Consider the following 17,500-nt stretch of genomic DNA (forward strand, 5'->3'; position numbering starts at 1 on the left):
GGCCTAGTACAGTCAGTCAGTGTTACACCACTGACCTCAGAACGGGCCTAGTACAGTCAGTCAGTGTTACAACACTGACCTCAGAACGGGCCTAGTACAGTCAGTCAGTGTTGCAACACTGACCTCAGAACGGGCCTAGTACAGTCAGTCAGTGTTACAACACTGACCTCAGAACGGGCCTAGTACAGTCAGTCAGTGTTGCAACACTGACCTCAGAACGGGCCTAGTACAGTCAGTCAGTGTTACACCACTGACCTCAGAACGGGCCTAGTACAGTCAGTCAGTGTTGCAACACTGACCTCAGAACGGGCCTAGTACAGTCAGTCAGTGTTGCAACACTGACCTCAGAACGGGCCTAGTACAGTCGGTGTTACAACACTGACCTCAGAACGGGCCTAGTACAGTCAGTCAGTGTTACAACACTGACCTCAGAACGGGCCTAGTACAGTCAGTCAGTGTTACAACACTGACCTCAGAACGGGCCTAGTACAGTCAGTCAGTGTTACAACAACTGACCTCAGAACGGGCCTAGTACAGTCAGTCAGTGTTACAACACATGGGCTCACTCACACCTTGGTCAAATATCCTCGTCCGGACAAACAGAAACTGTATAATTATGTATGGGAAGGTAAATGCTGTAAGTGCAAACAAAACAAACTCCGACTGTAAATGTGTGTTTCATCTCCTCCTCACAATTTACAATTTACAATTTAGGCATTTAGCAGACGCTCTTAATCCAGAGCGACTTACATTAAGCAAGAACAACAAAAAAGCATGGGAATACATCACATAAAAACATTTATCATGAAACATGCGTAAGCTAAGAAAGTAACAGTGGAATATCTATATAATGAAGCTATACATATAAACTATACATCTAAACTACTATGCTATACATATGTACTATGGCGTGCTATGACTACAACATACAATGCAATTATAGTGCTGTCTACATAACATGCTATAAGTCTGTATCAAATGCTATCTAAGTCTACAGAAATGCAATCTAAGAGGGGTATAGGTTAAGTGCTATGGGCCATGATGGAGTCTGAAAAGGTGGGTTTTCAGACTATTCCATTGTGTATATATTTTCTTCACCGTGTTGTTGAGTGACTTGGAAACCCGGGAGAACGTCAGGGAGTGTGTCGACTCCTTTAAGATATTCCAGTATCTATGATATGTGAACCTTTGAAATGCACTGAAAGGCTGCCAGGAGCAATCTGGGTCCAGTTTCCTGTGTTTTCAGTATACAGTATTGTAGCTGTTGTATGTTTGGACAAGGAGCGTCCGATGTTAATCTGCATTCCAAAGGTTGACCGTTTGATCCTGCTTATTGTACCCGAATACCTGTTCACCTGGCCGTGTGTGTGTGTGTGTGTGTGTGTGTGTGTGTGTGTGTGTGTGTGTGTGTGTGTGCGCGTGTGCGTGTGCGTGCATGCGTGCGTGTTTCTGTGTGCTTTCTGTATACATATTAACATTTATGGAATGCCGCAGTGCTTGAGTACACGGTACAATACATTCTTAGTGTAAATGGAATTCTGAAAACCACGATGGGTCCATTTGGTTCCATGTTGTGTACTGTGTATAGGCCACACTGTAAGGGTGGTGTGGCTGTGTGCAGACTGAAAGCATGGTAAAGGTCACTCTAAGGATATGATATGATATGATACAGTACTTTATTGTCAGTTCACACTGATATTTGTCTTGCGACCCAGCAGCCAAGTATGCAGAACACATATACGTCACACATTTGACATAACGCAAAGAACAAGACAATTTACATACATAAAGACATGAAGACAAGAGCAATATCCACCGCTTAGATTACCCCGTGGCTACTATAACTCCTGATTAAGCCTCAAGGTCGACTGGTGGACAAAGGACCTCTTTAGTCTGACCTTATTGTATGCTGGTGGTACACCATATCTCCTTCCTGAAGGCAGCAACCTGTATTCTCATGCTTAGTATTAGAGGTGATATTCCTTATATTCTATACAACACATGCTTAGTATTAGAGGTGATATTCCTTATATTCTATACAACACATGCTTAGTATTAGAGGTGATATTCCTTATATTCTATACACATAACACATAGAGTGGAAGATAGCATTTCTGTAGACTTAGATAGCATTTGATACAGACTTATAGCATGTTATGTAGACGGCACTATAATTGCATTGTATGTAGTCATAGCACGCCATAGTACATATGTATAGCATAGTATAGTATATATGTATAGTTTATATGTATAGCTTCATTATATAGATATTCCACTGTTACTTTCTTAGCTTACGCATGTTTCATGATAAATGTTTTTTATGTGATGTATTCCCATGCTTTTTTGTTCTTGCTTAATGTAAATCGCTCTGGATTAAGAGCGTCTGCTAAATGCCTAAACTGTAAATTGTAATTGCAAATTGTAAATTGTACATGCTTAGTATTAGAGGTGATATTCCTTATATTCTCCATACAACACATGCTTAGTATTAGAGGTGATATTCCTTATATTCTCCATACAACACATGCTTAGTATTAGAGGTGATAGTCCTTATATTATCCATACAACACATGCTTAGTATTAGAGGTGATATTCCTTATATTCTCCATACAACACATGCTTAGTATTAGAGGTGATATTCCTTATATTCTATACAACACATGCTTAGTATTAGAGGTGATATTCCTTATATTCTATACAACACATGCTTAGTATTAGAGGTGATGGTCCTTATATTCTATACAACACATGCTTAGTATTAGAGGTGATATTCCTTATATTCTCCATACAACACATGCTTAGTATTAGAGGTGATATTCCTTATATTCTCCATACAACACATGCTTAGTATTAGAGGTGATATTCCTTATATTCTCCATACAACACATGCTTAGTATTAGAGGTGATATTCCTTATATTCTCCATACAACACATGCTTAGTATTAGAGGTGATATTCCTTATATTCTCCATACAACACATGCTTAGTATTAGAGGTGATATTCCTTATATTCTCCATACAACACATGCTTAGTATTAGAGGTGATATTCCTTATATTCTATACAACACATGCTTAGTATTAGAGGTGATATTCCTTATATTCTCCATATAACACATGCTTAGTATTAGAGGTGATATTCCATTCTCCATACAACACATGCTTAGTATTAGAGGTGATATTCCTTATATTCTCCATACAACACATGCTTAGTATTAGAGGTGATATTCCTTATATTCTCCATACAACACATGCTTAGTATTAGAGGTGATATTCCTTATATTCTATACAACACATGCTTAGTATTAGAGGTGATATTCCTTATATTCTCCATATAACACATGCTTAGTATTAGAGGTGATATTCCATTCTCCATACAACACATGCTTAGTATTAGAGGTGATAGTCCTTATATTCTATACAACACATGCTTAGTATTAGAGGTGATATTCCTTATATTCTCCATACAACACATGCTTAGTATTAGAGGTGATATTCCTTATATTCTCCATACAACACATGCTTAGTATTAGAGGTGATATTCCTTATATTCTCCATACAACACATGCTTAGTATTAGAGGTGATATTCCTTATATTCTCCATACAACACATGCTTAGTATTAGAGGTGATATTCCATTCTCCATACAACACATGCTTAGTATTAGAGGTGATATTCCTTATATTCTCCATACAACACATGCTTAGTATTAGAGGTGATAGTCCTTATATTCTCCATACAACACATGCTTAGTATTAGAGGTGATATTCCTTATATTCTATACAACACATGCTTAGTATTAGAGGTGATATTCCTTATATTCTCCATAAAACACATGCTTAGTATTAGAGGTGATATTCCTTATATTCTCCATCCAACACATGCCTAGTATTAGAGTTGATATTCCTTATATTCTCCATACAACACATGCTTAGTATTAGAGGTGATATTCCTTATATTCTATACAACACATGCTTAGTATTAGAGGTGATATTCCTTATATTCTCCATACAACACATGCTTAGTATTAGAGGTGATATTCCTTATATTCTCCATACAACACATGCTTAGTATTAGAGGTGATATTCCTTATATTCTCCATACAACACATGCTTAGTATTAGAGGTGATATTCCTTATATTCTCCATATAACACATGCTTAGTATTAGAGGTGATATTCCTTATATTCTCCATACAACACATGCTTAGTATTAGAGGTGATATTCCTTATATTCTATACAACACATGCCTAGTATTAGAGGTGATATTCCTTATATTCTATACAACACATGCTTAGTATTAGAGGTGATATTCCTTATATTCTATACAACACATGCTTAGTATTAGAGGTGATATTCCTTATATTCTCCATACAACACATGCTTAGTATTAGAGGTGATATTCCTTATATTCTCCATACAACACATGCTTAGTATTAGAGGTGATATTCCTTATATTCTCCATACAACACATGCTTAGTATTAGAGGTGATATTCCTTATATTCTCCATACAACACATGCTTAGTATTAGAGGTGATATTCCTTATATTCTCCATACAACACATGCTTAGTATTAGAGGTGATATTCCTTATATTCTATACAACACATGCTTAGTATTAGAGGTGATATTCCTTATATTCTCCATACAACACATGCTTAGTATTAGAGGTGATATTCCTTATATTCTCCATACAACACATGCTTAGTATTAGAGGTGATATTCCTTATATTCTCCATACAACACATGCTTAGTATTAGAGGTGATATTCCTTATATTCTCCATACAACACATGCTTAGTATTAGAGGTGATATTCCTTATATTCTCCATACAACACATGCTTAGTATTAGAGGTGATATTCCTTATATTCTATACAACACATGCTTAGTATTAGAGGTGATATTCCTTATATTCTCCATATAACACATGCTTAGTATTAGAGGTGATATTCCATTCTCCATACAACACATGCTTAGTATTAGAGGTGATATTCCTTATATTCTCCATACAACACATGCTTAGTATTAGAGGTGATATTCCTTATATTCTCCATACAACACATGCTTAGTATTAGAGGTGATATTCCTTATATTCTATACAACACATGCTTAGTATTAGAGGTGATAGTCCTTATATTCTCCATATAACACATGCTTAGTATTAGAGGTGATATTCCATTCTCCATACAACACATGCTTAGTATTAGAGGTGATAGTCCTTATATTCTATACAACACATGCTTAGTATTAGAGGTGATATTCCTTATATTCTCCATACAACACATGCTTAGTATTAGAGGTGATATTCCTTATATTCTCCATACAACACATGCTTAGTATTAGAGGTGATATTCCTTATATTCTCCATACAACACATGCTTAGTATTAGAGGTGATATTCCTTATATTCTCCATACAACACATGCTTAGTATTAGAGGTGATATTCCATTCTCCATACAACACATGCTTAGTATTAGAGGTGATATTCCTTATATTCTCCATACAACACATGCTTAGTATTAGAGGTGATAGTCCTTATATTCTCCATACAACACATGCTTAGTATTAGAGGTGATATTCCTTATATTCTATACAACACATGCTTAGTATTAGAGGTGATATTCCTTATATTCTCCATAAAACACATGCTTAGTATTAGAGGTGATATTCCTTATATTCTCCATCCAACACATGCCTAGTATTAGAGTTGATATTCCTTATATTCTCCATACAACACATGCTTAGTATTAGAGGTGATATTCCTTATATTCTATACAACACATGCTTAGTATTAGAGGTGATATTCCTTATATTCTCCATACAACACATGCTTAGTATTAGAGGTGATATTCCTTATATTCTCCATACAACACATGCTTAGTATTAGAGGTGATATTCCTTATATTCTCCATACAACACATGCTTAGTATTAGAGGTGATATTCCTTATATTCTCCATACAACACATGCTTAGTATTAGAGGTGATATTCCTTATATTCTATACAACACATGCTTAGTATTAGAGGTGATATTCCTTATATTCTCCATACAACACATGCTTAGTATTAGAGGTGATATTCCTTATATTCTATACAACACATGCTTAGTATTAGAGGTGATATTCCTTATATTCTCCATACAACACATGCTTAGTATTAGAGGTGATATTCCTTATATTCTCCATACAACACATGCTTAGTATTAGAGGTGATATTCCTTATATTCTCCATACAACACATGCTTAGTATTAGAGGTGATAGTCCTTATATTCTATACAACACATGCTTAGTATTAGAGGTGATATTCCTTATATTCTCCATACAACACATGCTTAGTATTAGAGGTGATATTCCTTATATTCTCCATACAACACATGCTTAGTATTAGAGGTGATATTCCTTATATTCTCCATACAACACATGCTTAGTATTAGAGGTGATATTCCTTATATTCTCCATACAACACATGCTTAGTATTAGAGGTGATATTCCATTCTCCATACAACACATGCTTAGTATTAGAGGTGATATTCCTTATATTCTCCATACAACACATGCTTAGTATTAGAGGTGATAGTCCTTATATTCTCCATACAACACATGCTTAGTATTAGAGGTGATATTCCTTATATTCTATACAACACATGCTTAGTATTAGAGGTGATATTCCTTATATTCTCCATAAAACACATGCTTAGTATTAGAGGTGATATTCCTTATATTCTCCATCCAACACATGCCTAGTATTAGAGTTGATATTCCTTATATTCTCCATACAACACATGCTTAGTATTAGAGGTGATAGTCCTTATATTCTATAAAACACATGCTTAGTATTAGAGGTGATATTCCTTATTTCTCCATCCAACACATGCCTAGTATTAGAGTTGATATTCCTTATATTCTCCATACAACACATGCTTAGTATTAGAGGTGATATTCCTTATATTCTATACAACACATGCTTAGTATTAGAGGTGATATTCCTTATATTCTCCATACAACACATGCCTAGTATTAGAGGTGATATTCCTTATATTCTCCATACAACACATGCTTAGTATTAGAGGTGATATTCCTTGCTAACCTTAGGATGCTGTTATCATACGTGGATGTATAAAGTAAAGTTTCTGAAGTGGTCCAACAATCTTTGAACATGTTCAAAGTTGTTGCAGCAGTTGTAGTATCTTTAGGGCTGCAGACAAACATCCACACCAGGTGGTACGACACCAACATGATAACAGAAGTGAAAATGTGTGCAGACTGAATGCACGGTATAAAGGTCCCTGCATGGCAGGTTGATTAGTAGAGAAATGCTGACTAATCCCTTCACATCGTTAACCCATTCTGACCTGAGATCAGATTCATACGAGGTTTCCACTGGACAGGACAACACACTGGTCTGATTATAACCCATTCTGACCTGAGATCAGATTCTAAAAATGTCAGTCGTTCTTCGATTTAAAAAGAAATAGCAGACCTACAAGCTCGTAGCGCGCCACTCGGTGGCGCGCTATGAGCTTGTAGATCTGCTATTTTTCAATAGCTAAAGCATAACATGATGCTAACACCAAAATGGGCTCTCGTTCAGAATGGGTTAATGCCTCACTGGAATTCAGAAAATCTGCCTCTGTTAAATCTTTTACTTGAGCTGGGGCCAACGCTATATGATCGTTATACTGTGTGTGTGTGTGTGTGTGTGTGTGTGTGTGTGTGTGTGTGTGTGTGTGTCTGTGTCCCTGTGTGTGTCACTGTGTGTGTGTGTGTGTGTGTGTGTGACTGTGTGTGTGACTGTGTGCGTGCATGTGTGACTGTGTGAGTGCGTGCATGCGTGCGTGCGTGCGTCACAGACATCCACAAATTCCAGCACTGTATAGCCAACAGTATAGATTTTACGTTCATAAGATTACGTTGATCTGACAGGTTGGAGGTGGAGAAAATCCTTAATCGGTCACTGATTCAGTAAATGTTATTTCAAACATTATCAATGATTGAATGAATAACTATACATTCTTTGTAGATCAGCTATTTTTCGGGGGCGCAACCTATAAAGCAGTCTTTATATAGCGAGTGGAGATGTTCAACGCAAAATGCCGTGTTCACGTTCAGGAGATTATGAGGGGGAAAAAGCAATTCTCCTGAACGCTGCCTTCCTTCCGGAATGGCATGGAAAGGAGAGGAGTGGCTTTTGCATTTCTTCCACCATGTAGTAAACGCTGCATTCGTGGTCTGGAGAGGGCAGTTGTTTTTTTTTACAGACGGGTAAAAAGGGCAGCTCAGTGGCTCAGCTTGTGGTTTAGAGTGTCCGCCCTGAGACTGGGCGGTCGGGGGTTCGATCCCCGGCCCGGCTCATCATACCAAAGACTGTAAAAAATGGGACCCAGAGAGCACCGAAGTCCTGACGTATAACTCGCTCATCCCGACGATTCCCCTGGTTCTAAAGTCCTGACGTATAACTCGCTCATCCCGACGATTCCCCTGGTTCTAAAGTCCTGACGTAACTCGCTCATCCCGACGATTCCCCTGGTTCTAAAGTCCTGACGTAACTCGCTCATCCCTTCGATTCCCCATGTTCGCGGAAGTAATTTCTCCATGGAGAATAACATGGGGTGATCTTAATATCTGTCTACTATAAGCGTTGTGGTCCAAAAATAAACAAGCTGTCTCTGCGTTATTGTCAGGGAGGTGTCTCTGTATCGTTTGCAACAGTCAGTCACTCATATATATGATACAGTCTGCTTCTAGCGAAAATCTAACTAATTCAGCAGCAGTAACATTAGCGTTTTCTCTCAGTCAGTTGATTCTTCATATCCATATGAGTGAAGCGGCCGGGGTGACATGTTTATTTTTCAAACACAGTTATATGAGGCGATCTAAAATCGCCTCGATGGGGATTTCAATGCAACTAAATAAATACATGAACCTGGGGACTGACTGTCTCTCTGTCTCTCTGTCTCTCTGTCTCTGTCTCTGTCTCTCTCTCTCTCTCTCTGTCTCTGTCTGTCTGTCTGTCTCTCTCTCTCTCTCTCTCTCTCTCTCTCTCTCTCTCTCTCTCTGTCTCTCTCTCTCTCTCTCTGTCTCTGTCTGTCTGTCTCTCTCTCTCTCTCTCTCTCTGTCTCTCTCTCTCTCTCTCATGCATATCTCTTGTCAGGCCCGTCTCATTCATAGTCAGTGATGTGGACAGAGTGTTTATTTACAAGGTTAGGGGACTTACGTGTGGTTAACAGTTTTCTCCTCTCTCTCTCTCTCTCTCTCTCTCTCTCTCTCTCTCTCTCTCTCTCTCTCTCTCTCCATGTCTCTCTCTCTATGTCTCTCTCTCTCTCTCTCTCTCTCTAGCGGTGGGGGGCGTGTTGGGACAGGAGCCTTCGGGCCCTCATGGCTGCACGGACGGCAGCTGCTACCCGGCGACAGGAAACCTGCTGATTGGTCGAGCCGTCAACCTGACCGCCACCTCCACCTGCGGCCTCCACGGGCCGGAGCACTACTGCATCGTTAGCCACCTGCAGGTCAGCACGCACATACACACACATACACACACACACACGCACGTACACACACACACACACACACACGTACACACACGCACGCACACACATGCACGCACGCACGCACACACGTACACGCACGCGCGCATGCACACACACGCACATACACCCACGCACACACGTACACGCACGTACACACACGCACGCACACACATGCACGCACGCACACACATGCACGCACGCGCGCATGCACACACACGCACATACACCCACGCACACACGTACACGCACGCACACATACACACACATACACACACGCACATACACGCACGCACACACATGCACGCACACACACACACGCACGTACACGCACGCACACACACACGCACGACACTACACTACGATACGTTACCATTGTTTTACGCATAAGGGTAGAAACACTATACAAACTCAGTACTGATAGGCTACCTGTATTGGTTGCACGGTGGGTCTGACCATCCCATCCTATATTATGAGACATTTGGCTTATCTGGTTTTCACGTTTCAACGTTTCAAAAAGGTGTGATTTGTCCCGGAACAAATGTGTGTTTCGATGTCAACGGGTGGAAACTGTCCCGTTTTGGGACACATAATATTGTTTCCCTTGGTGTTATGTCACGTGACATGCCTTGGTGTTATGTCACGTGGCATGCCTTGGTGGTATGTCACGTGACATGCCTTGGTGTTATGTCACGTGGCATGCCTTGGTGATATGTCACGTGACATGCCTTGGTGTTATGTCACGTGACATGCCTTGGTGATATGTCACGTGGCATGCCTTGGTGATATGTCACGTGACATGCCTTGGTGTTATGTCACGTGACATGCCTTGGTGATATGTCACGTGACATGCCTTGGTGTTATGTCACGTGACATGCCTTGGTGATATGTCACGTGGCATGCCTTGGTGTTATGCCACGTGACAGATTTTACGGGGGCCAGTGGTGTGTGTTTGTGTTCAGCCTTGGTTCCCCCCCCCTCTCTCTCTCTCTCTCTCCATCTCTCATGCATGTCTCTTTCTACACCCTCCATTTACCTCTCCAACTCTCTGACAGGCATCCCTCCCTCTCTCCCCTTCCCCACTGCTGTCTCCTTGCCCCTCTCACCTCTCTGCTTCTCCTTTCATGACAGTTTCTGCCTCCCTTTACTGTTGTTTTCTCTTCCTCTCCTGACGCGGAGCGGCCATCAATCTTCCTGCTGTCTTTGTGTTTGTGCGCATGGCGGGGAGCTGACATGACATCTGGCTGTGAAGAGTGTATATACAGTTACATGTATGTTTGTGTGTCTGTCTGAAGCTTCCGAGCCCCGAAGGCAGTTGAACTTAACAGTCCGGGGGCTTCCTTCAAGGTGAACGTGATGGACGTGTGATGATTGGCGAACAGGCCCCCCTCCTCTTCCTGCCCCTCCTCTTCCTGCCCCTCCTCTTCCTCCCCCTCCCCCTCCCCCTCCTCCTCCTCCTCCTTCCCCCCATTGTTTTGGCACAGATTGTGATGTATGCCCAAAAAGGTATATATTATGCTCTAAAAGTGTGAAGAACGTATTTCCCTACTTCTTTGATGTTAATGTGCCAGCGTTCCCAGATGAGTGGTGGGTTCAGGGGACGGACTGCATGCTGTTGTTTGAGACAAGCTTGTTTTCAGAAGCTCTCTTTGAGAAGGGCCCCCCGGTTTGACCCTTAGACCCACCTGAGGAGGCTCTCTTTGAGAAGGGCCCCCCAGTTCGGCCCTTAGACCCACCTGATGAGGCCCTCTTTGAGAAGGGCCCCCCGGTTCGGAGGGAGGGAGGACAGACAGGGTGTGTGAGGGAGGGAGGAGGGAGGACAGACAGGGTGTGTGAGGGAGGGAGGACAGACAGGGTGAGGGAGGGAGGAGGGAGGACAGACAGGGTGTGTGAGGGAGGGAGGACAGACAGGGTGAGGGAGGGAGGGAGGAGGGAGGACAGACAGGGTGAGGGAGGGAGGAGGGAGGACAGACAGGGTGTGTGAGGGAGGGAGGACAGACAGGGTGTGTGAGGGAGGACAGACAGGGTGTGTGAGGGAGGACAGACAGGGTGTGTGAGGGAGGAGGGAGGACAGACAGGGTGTGTGAGGGAGGAGGGAGGACAGACAGGGTGTGTGAGGGAGGAGGGACGACAGACAGGGTGTGTGAGGGAGGAGGGAGGACAGACAGGGTGTGTGAGGGAGGACAGACAGGGTGAGGGAGGGAGGACAGACAGGGTGTGTGAGGGAGGACAGACAGGGTGTGTGCCTCACAGAGAAAACAAGATCCATCATCGTAGACTTATTCTCACTGACAAAGTGTTTTAGGATAAACATTAGCCTTACATGCACACATTGTTACAGCAGAAAGCCTCATAGAGGCACTGAGCAGCCATGACTAATGGGAGATAAATGGAGGGAGGGAGGGAGGCAGGGAGTGGCTTTGAGCCACCATGCTCCAACAGAATGTACAATCTCGTAGCGCAATATACCAGTATAAGAGGTTGTGTGCACACGTCCGCCTGGGTGACAGCAGACTGCTGGGCTGAGCGCTGGCACTTTGACGAGGGGGGGTGGGGGGGGTGGGGTCAGATCAACATATGGAATGAATTCTGTATACTGGCCATAGGTGGCCATATATAGCGTGTCTTGAGTGTACAGGGTATGTGAAGAGGTCAGATCAACATATTATGGAATGTCCGAACAGGATTTGAGGTTTGAGGTCTGTGTCCATATTATGCAAAAAAAATGGGTTACAAAATCGTGGGATAAAAAATATATATAAAAAAGACTGATCTGGTGCGAAGCTCCGCCCCCTCCGCTATTCATGTCAGTGGAAGTTGCTCAGTGGCGTTTTGAAGCAGCCGGAGGGAGACCGTCTCAGAACGTCTACTTCCGCATTGGACCGCCACATTTTTCAGTTTGGAGGAGTTTAGTGTCTAAATCACCCCCTCTTCTAGATTTCTTAATATGATCAATAACTGTGTGAGACAGATCTGCTATGGAGTGACCGGCTTCCATGAAGTACACCTACACACACACTCACATACAGTGTATGAACGCACGCACGCACGCACGCATGCAACGCACGCACGCACGCACGCACGCACGCACGCCCGCACACACACACACACGCATGCACGCACGCACGCACTCACGCAACGCAGGCAGGACACCAGTGCTGCCCTCTGAGTCTGGCATGCTTTCCTTGATTCCTCAGTCCAGCTATGATGTTGTTATATAAGCTTAATCGCCCTGACAACAACCTAGTTAACAACCCACGCTCTGGAATCCTCCTCCATCACCCCCCCCCCCCCCCCCCGTGTCCCCCCCCCCGCCGTGGCACCGTGCCAACCTCCACTCATCCCTCTGAGCCTCCCCCCCCCTCTCCCTCCCTCCTTCCCCCTGCCCCCAACCCCTCTCCTCAGCTTCCCTTTCTCTATATCTCCCCAGGGCTGGACTGGGACACAATAATTCGGCCCAATAATTCAGGTTTTAAGACATTTTTAGAATCTGATCTCAGGTCAGAATGCGTTAAAGAACCACCATTCTTCTGTGCGTTAGAATCTGATCTCAGGTCAGAATGGGTTAACATGTGTTCTCTGTTCTCTCTCTCTCTCTCTCTCTCTCTCTCTCTCTCTGCAGGAGTCAGACAAGTGTTTCCAGTGTCACTCGGCCCAGCGCTACGACTCGTACCGCCACCGCCACAGCCACCGCGTGGAGAACGTCATCTACCTGAGAGACGCCGGCGGAGAACTCACCTGGTGGCAGTCTGTCAATGGTGTGTGTGTGTGTGTGTGTCATGTGTGTGTGTGTGTGTGTCGTCGTGTGTGTGTGTGTGTGTGTGTAAAAGGGGGTCAGGGTTGAAACAGGAGGGCAGGAAAGATGTGAGATAGAACTGGAGAGAAATTATTCGATAAGGAGTGGAGGTGCAGTATGTTATCGAAGAGACAGTGACCGGTCTAGACAGTGAAGAGGAACCTGTGTGTGTGTGTGTGTGTGTGTGTGTCTGCGTGCCTGCCTGCCTGCGTGTGCGCGCTATGATAATACCTGCCATCTTTCTGTGTGACACCTACACAGGACAGGAGAGTGTCAGTATCAGACTCAACCTGGAGGCTGAATTCCATTTCACACATCTCATCATGAAGTTCAAGGTCTGTAATATGCGCACCGTGTGTGTGTGTGTGCGTGTGTGTGTGTGCGCGTGTGTGTGTGTGTGCGCGTGTGTGTGTGTGTGTGTGTGTGTGTGTGTGTGTGTGCGCGTGTGTGTCTGAAACTTCATCTCCGTCTGCATTCCCAGACATAAATCTAACATACTAACTAATAATGTGAACATGCAGTAAAAGCTCTCATGAAACACAATCAGGGTCTGTTTTCACATCAATGTCTCTCCATCGACAACAAGTGACCTTTGATACTTTTAACAAAGATCTTTACATTTTTGTTACTGTACTGAAACCAAACATAGATGCTGATCTTAGAAGAACGTTACAAAAACAAAAACAAGGCCCTCTTAGAAAATGATTTAGAAAATGATTTAAAAAAAAGGTTGCCTTTAACGAAGAAGGATTAAAGAAGTACAAACGGCTAAAGTTCCATAATAGAACTATACCAGAACTGGAGGGTGGGAATTTATTAAACACAAACAATGTATCAAGTTGTAAAAACATGTAACCGTTGCATTGTAGGGTTTATAGCCAAGGTTAATTTGCAACCCCAGCCTTTCTATACAAATATCTACCTATACTAAAAACAATAGTTTACAAAAATAAATCGTTTAAAATATAAGATTGTAGATATGATGACTGACTACTGCTACTAATTATGTATGCAGATGTATTTCTATAGAGATTGATATGATTAAAAAAATAAAAAAATATATTCTTGTCAGCTGTATATACAGAGCTCCGGACTCCAGTATAGAGCTTTGTAAGAGCACATTTAATAAATACTGGACATAAGGTCACGTCACGTACATAAGCTGGTGACTACAATATTGACCTTAAAACAGTTTCCCTGCCAGGAATGGTTTAATCCAGGTTACTGCGTCGTTGCGATACACGACATAACCCTAACCCTAACCCTTTTGTTTTATGTGTTTAATCCGCCGTATTGTAATAAATAAAAAGAAACTCTGTCTTCGCCGCGGAGAGATAGAGACTAGATGAAATCGTCACATGCTGTGGGCTGCTATAGGGCTTCTGGGAAATTGAGGCCAATGCAAAATGAATGGGGTACAACCAACGCCTCATGGAGGCGGGTCTTGTGTGCGTCTTCCGGGCGCACCAAGATGGCGGGTGGGTGCGATCGGATCATAACAAACCGAGGGACCTTTTTTCGCTGGATTTTCACGGATTAAAAGCCTCAAATAATTCAGCGTATGCTCTAAAGGTAATACAACAATCTCGGCAGCGTAGGGTAGTTGATTAAAATGTGTTTAAAACCAGTCAAACTTTAATAATAATCCCAATAAACATGCTTTGATTGATGAATTTATACTATTGATACAATAATTATACACTTCCTGTCCTTCCTCAGACGTTCCGTCCCGCCGCCATGCTGATCGAGCGCTCGTCCGATTTCGGCCGCACCTGGCGCCCGTACCGCTACTTTGCGTACAACTGCACCAAGACCTTCCCCAGCGTGCCCGCCACGGGCCTGCACCACATCAACGACGTCATCTGTGAGGAGCGCTACTCCGACATCGAGCCTTCCACCGAAGGAGAGGTACTGTACACACTTAAGGAGAGGTACTGTACACACTTAGGGCCGATTCATAGTCTGGATTTCCGGTGATGAGGTGACCACCGCTCCGGTGGTGAGCTGACCACCGGAGCTGAAATAACGTTGAGCGGTGGTGAGTAAAAACAGAGAGAAGGGCTGGAGCGGTGGCGGTGGTTTGCTCTTCACCGTGGCTCGTGGCGTCATGTTGTAGTTCGGTGGTCACCTCAGTGACGTCATGTTGTAGTCCGGTGGTCACCTCAGTGACGTCATGTTGTAGTTCGGTGGTCACCTCAGTGACGTCATGTTGTTCCAGGGACCTTCCAGAAGAAAAGATTTTAGTTAAAAATTCGTTCTGAAAGAATATAATATGTTCAAAGGTTTGCGCCACAATTTCACGATTTTTCAAAAATAGCAGACCTACAAGCTCATAGCGCGGCACCGAGTGCCGCACTATGAGCTTGTAGATCTGCTTTTTTAGTATAACACATAGTGCTTAAATCACCAAACGACGTCATCTGTGAGGAGCGGTACACACTTAGAGGACAGACACTTACAACTTATTAGCCCACTGGGTCTCCAACACCTTTTTCATGTCAAAGACCCCCCAAATTGACACGAATTAGTATAGGGATGCAATCGGTATAGCATAATCGCAATCGGAAAAACCTAGAATATTGTCTCGTCTCCTCCTCGCCTCATCAATATCGGATTGATCGCGAATTCCACGACACTATCTCGATCTATTCCCATCGTGGAATCAGAAATGATTTTGAAATGGAGGTACAGTAAGTAGCCTTGTGGCCAACTTGACCATTTGCATCTGTGCAAACTACAGTACTTACAGTGCATGTGTGTTAGAATCTGAATTAAGTCATTCTGTAATAATCTGTCCTTCTGGTTTGAAGTACTCTACCGTTTTACATTCCAGGTGATTTATAAAGTTTTGGATCCGGCCATCCATGTGAAAGACCCATACAGTCTGGACATCCAAGGTTAGTATAAAGAGCTTTAATGCTGGGATTAAACAATCGTGTTTCAGGTCTCCCTGCCATGTTTTAACTAACCTTTGAAGCAAGAGGTAGAGCGGGATGCATACTTAGTTTAGACTAGTCATTGGTTAGACATGGGTTAAGGTTAGGTTTAGGTGTGCTGCCCCCGTGGGAGGTTAGGGTTTAGGGTGAGGGTTTGAGATGGGTTGTAGATGTAGGACTAATGACTGGTCTAACCAATGACTAGTCTAAACAAAAAGAGACCTGGTCTCTAAAACTACCTCCCCCCCTGGCCAGCCGGGGCGCCTGATGGAGGGGAAAGGAACTGGTTGGAATAACGTGTTCCTTCCACGCGCTACGACGTCCAACCAGAGAAACTCCCCCTCTGTCAGGTGAAAAGAAGCAGCTTGGACTCCTCATGCATGGAAGGAGGCATGAGGTCAGTCCGCTGCCCCCCTCCAGGTTGGCAGAGGAAGTGTATAGCGCCCAGGATTACATTTGATAATTGGCACTGGGTGAAAAAAACTGGGTTGCAAAATTGTGGGATAAAAATTAGGGGTCATACCTATGTTCCCTCAGCCCTATGTTCCCTCAGCCCTATGTTCCCTCAGAAGGAGCATTGGTCCGAGGTGCTCTGGGGGTCGGGAGAGGGTGGGTGGTTAGGTTTAGGTGTCTGCCCCGGGGGAGGTTAGGGTTAGGGTGAGGGTTTGAGGTAGGTTGTCGATCGGACCGTCGGCATATTGACGCGGACCCGAGGGAACATAGGGCTGAGGGAACATAGGTACGGTCCCAAAAATTCTAGAGAAGATAAATGCACCATTTCCCGTTAATCTCCCAGAGCTGCTGCGGATCACCAACCTGCGCATCAACTTCACCAAGCTGCACACGCTGGGGGACAACCTCCTGGACCGCCGGCACCACGTCCTGCAGAAGTACTACTACTCCATCTACGAGCTGGTGGTCCGCGGCAGCTGCTTCTGCTACGGACACGCCTCCGAGTGCGCCCCCGTGCCGGGCGTGGAGAACCGGGAGAGTGGCATGGTGAGGCTGTTTACTGTATGTACTGTATGTATGTATGCATGTATGTGTGGAGAACCGGGAGAGTGGCATGGTGAGGATGTTTACTGTATATAGAGCGTCGCAGTCCCTCCCCCTTTCAGAACGACGAGTGGCCCAGGAAATGAATCCCAATGCATTTTGCCCATAGGCTTTTCTTAAAGATGGAGTGCCACAATTTTTGTATTTTTCCAGTTTTCCATGTGTCTATGAGGTGACAGTATACTTCATTAG

The 17,500-nt window shown here is 43.5% G+C and overlaps 1 protein-coding gene across 1 annotated transcript in view; it reads left to right on the plus strand.

Annotated features, from left to right (window-relative positions):
• lamb2l (laminin, beta 2-like) overlaps positions 1-17,500 on the plus strand; it is a 112,782-nt gene that overhangs the window by 40,974 nt on the left and 54,308 nt on the right. Inside the window, exons 3-8 of the mRNA XM_080763692.1 lie at positions 9,333-9,502; positions 13,143-13,278; positions 13,578-13,651; positions 15,036-15,224; positions 16,150-16,213; positions 17,049-17,251. Of these exons, the coding sequence (XP_080619818.1) occupies positions 9,333-9,502; positions 13,143-13,278; positions 13,578-13,651; positions 15,036-15,224; positions 16,150-16,213; positions 17,049-17,251 (836 nt within the window). The remainder of the gene's footprint in view (positions 1-9,332; positions 9,503-13,142; positions 13,279-13,577; positions 13,652-15,035; positions 15,225-16,149; positions 16,214-17,048; positions 17,252-17,500) is intronic.

Source organism: Protomyctophum bolini (genome assembly GCF_963924005.1).
Source record: "Protomyctophum bolini genome assembly, chromosome: 5".
Lineage (NCBI taxonomy): Eukaryota > Metazoa > Chordata > Actinopteri > Myctophiformes > Myctophidae > Protomyctophum > Protomyctophum bolini.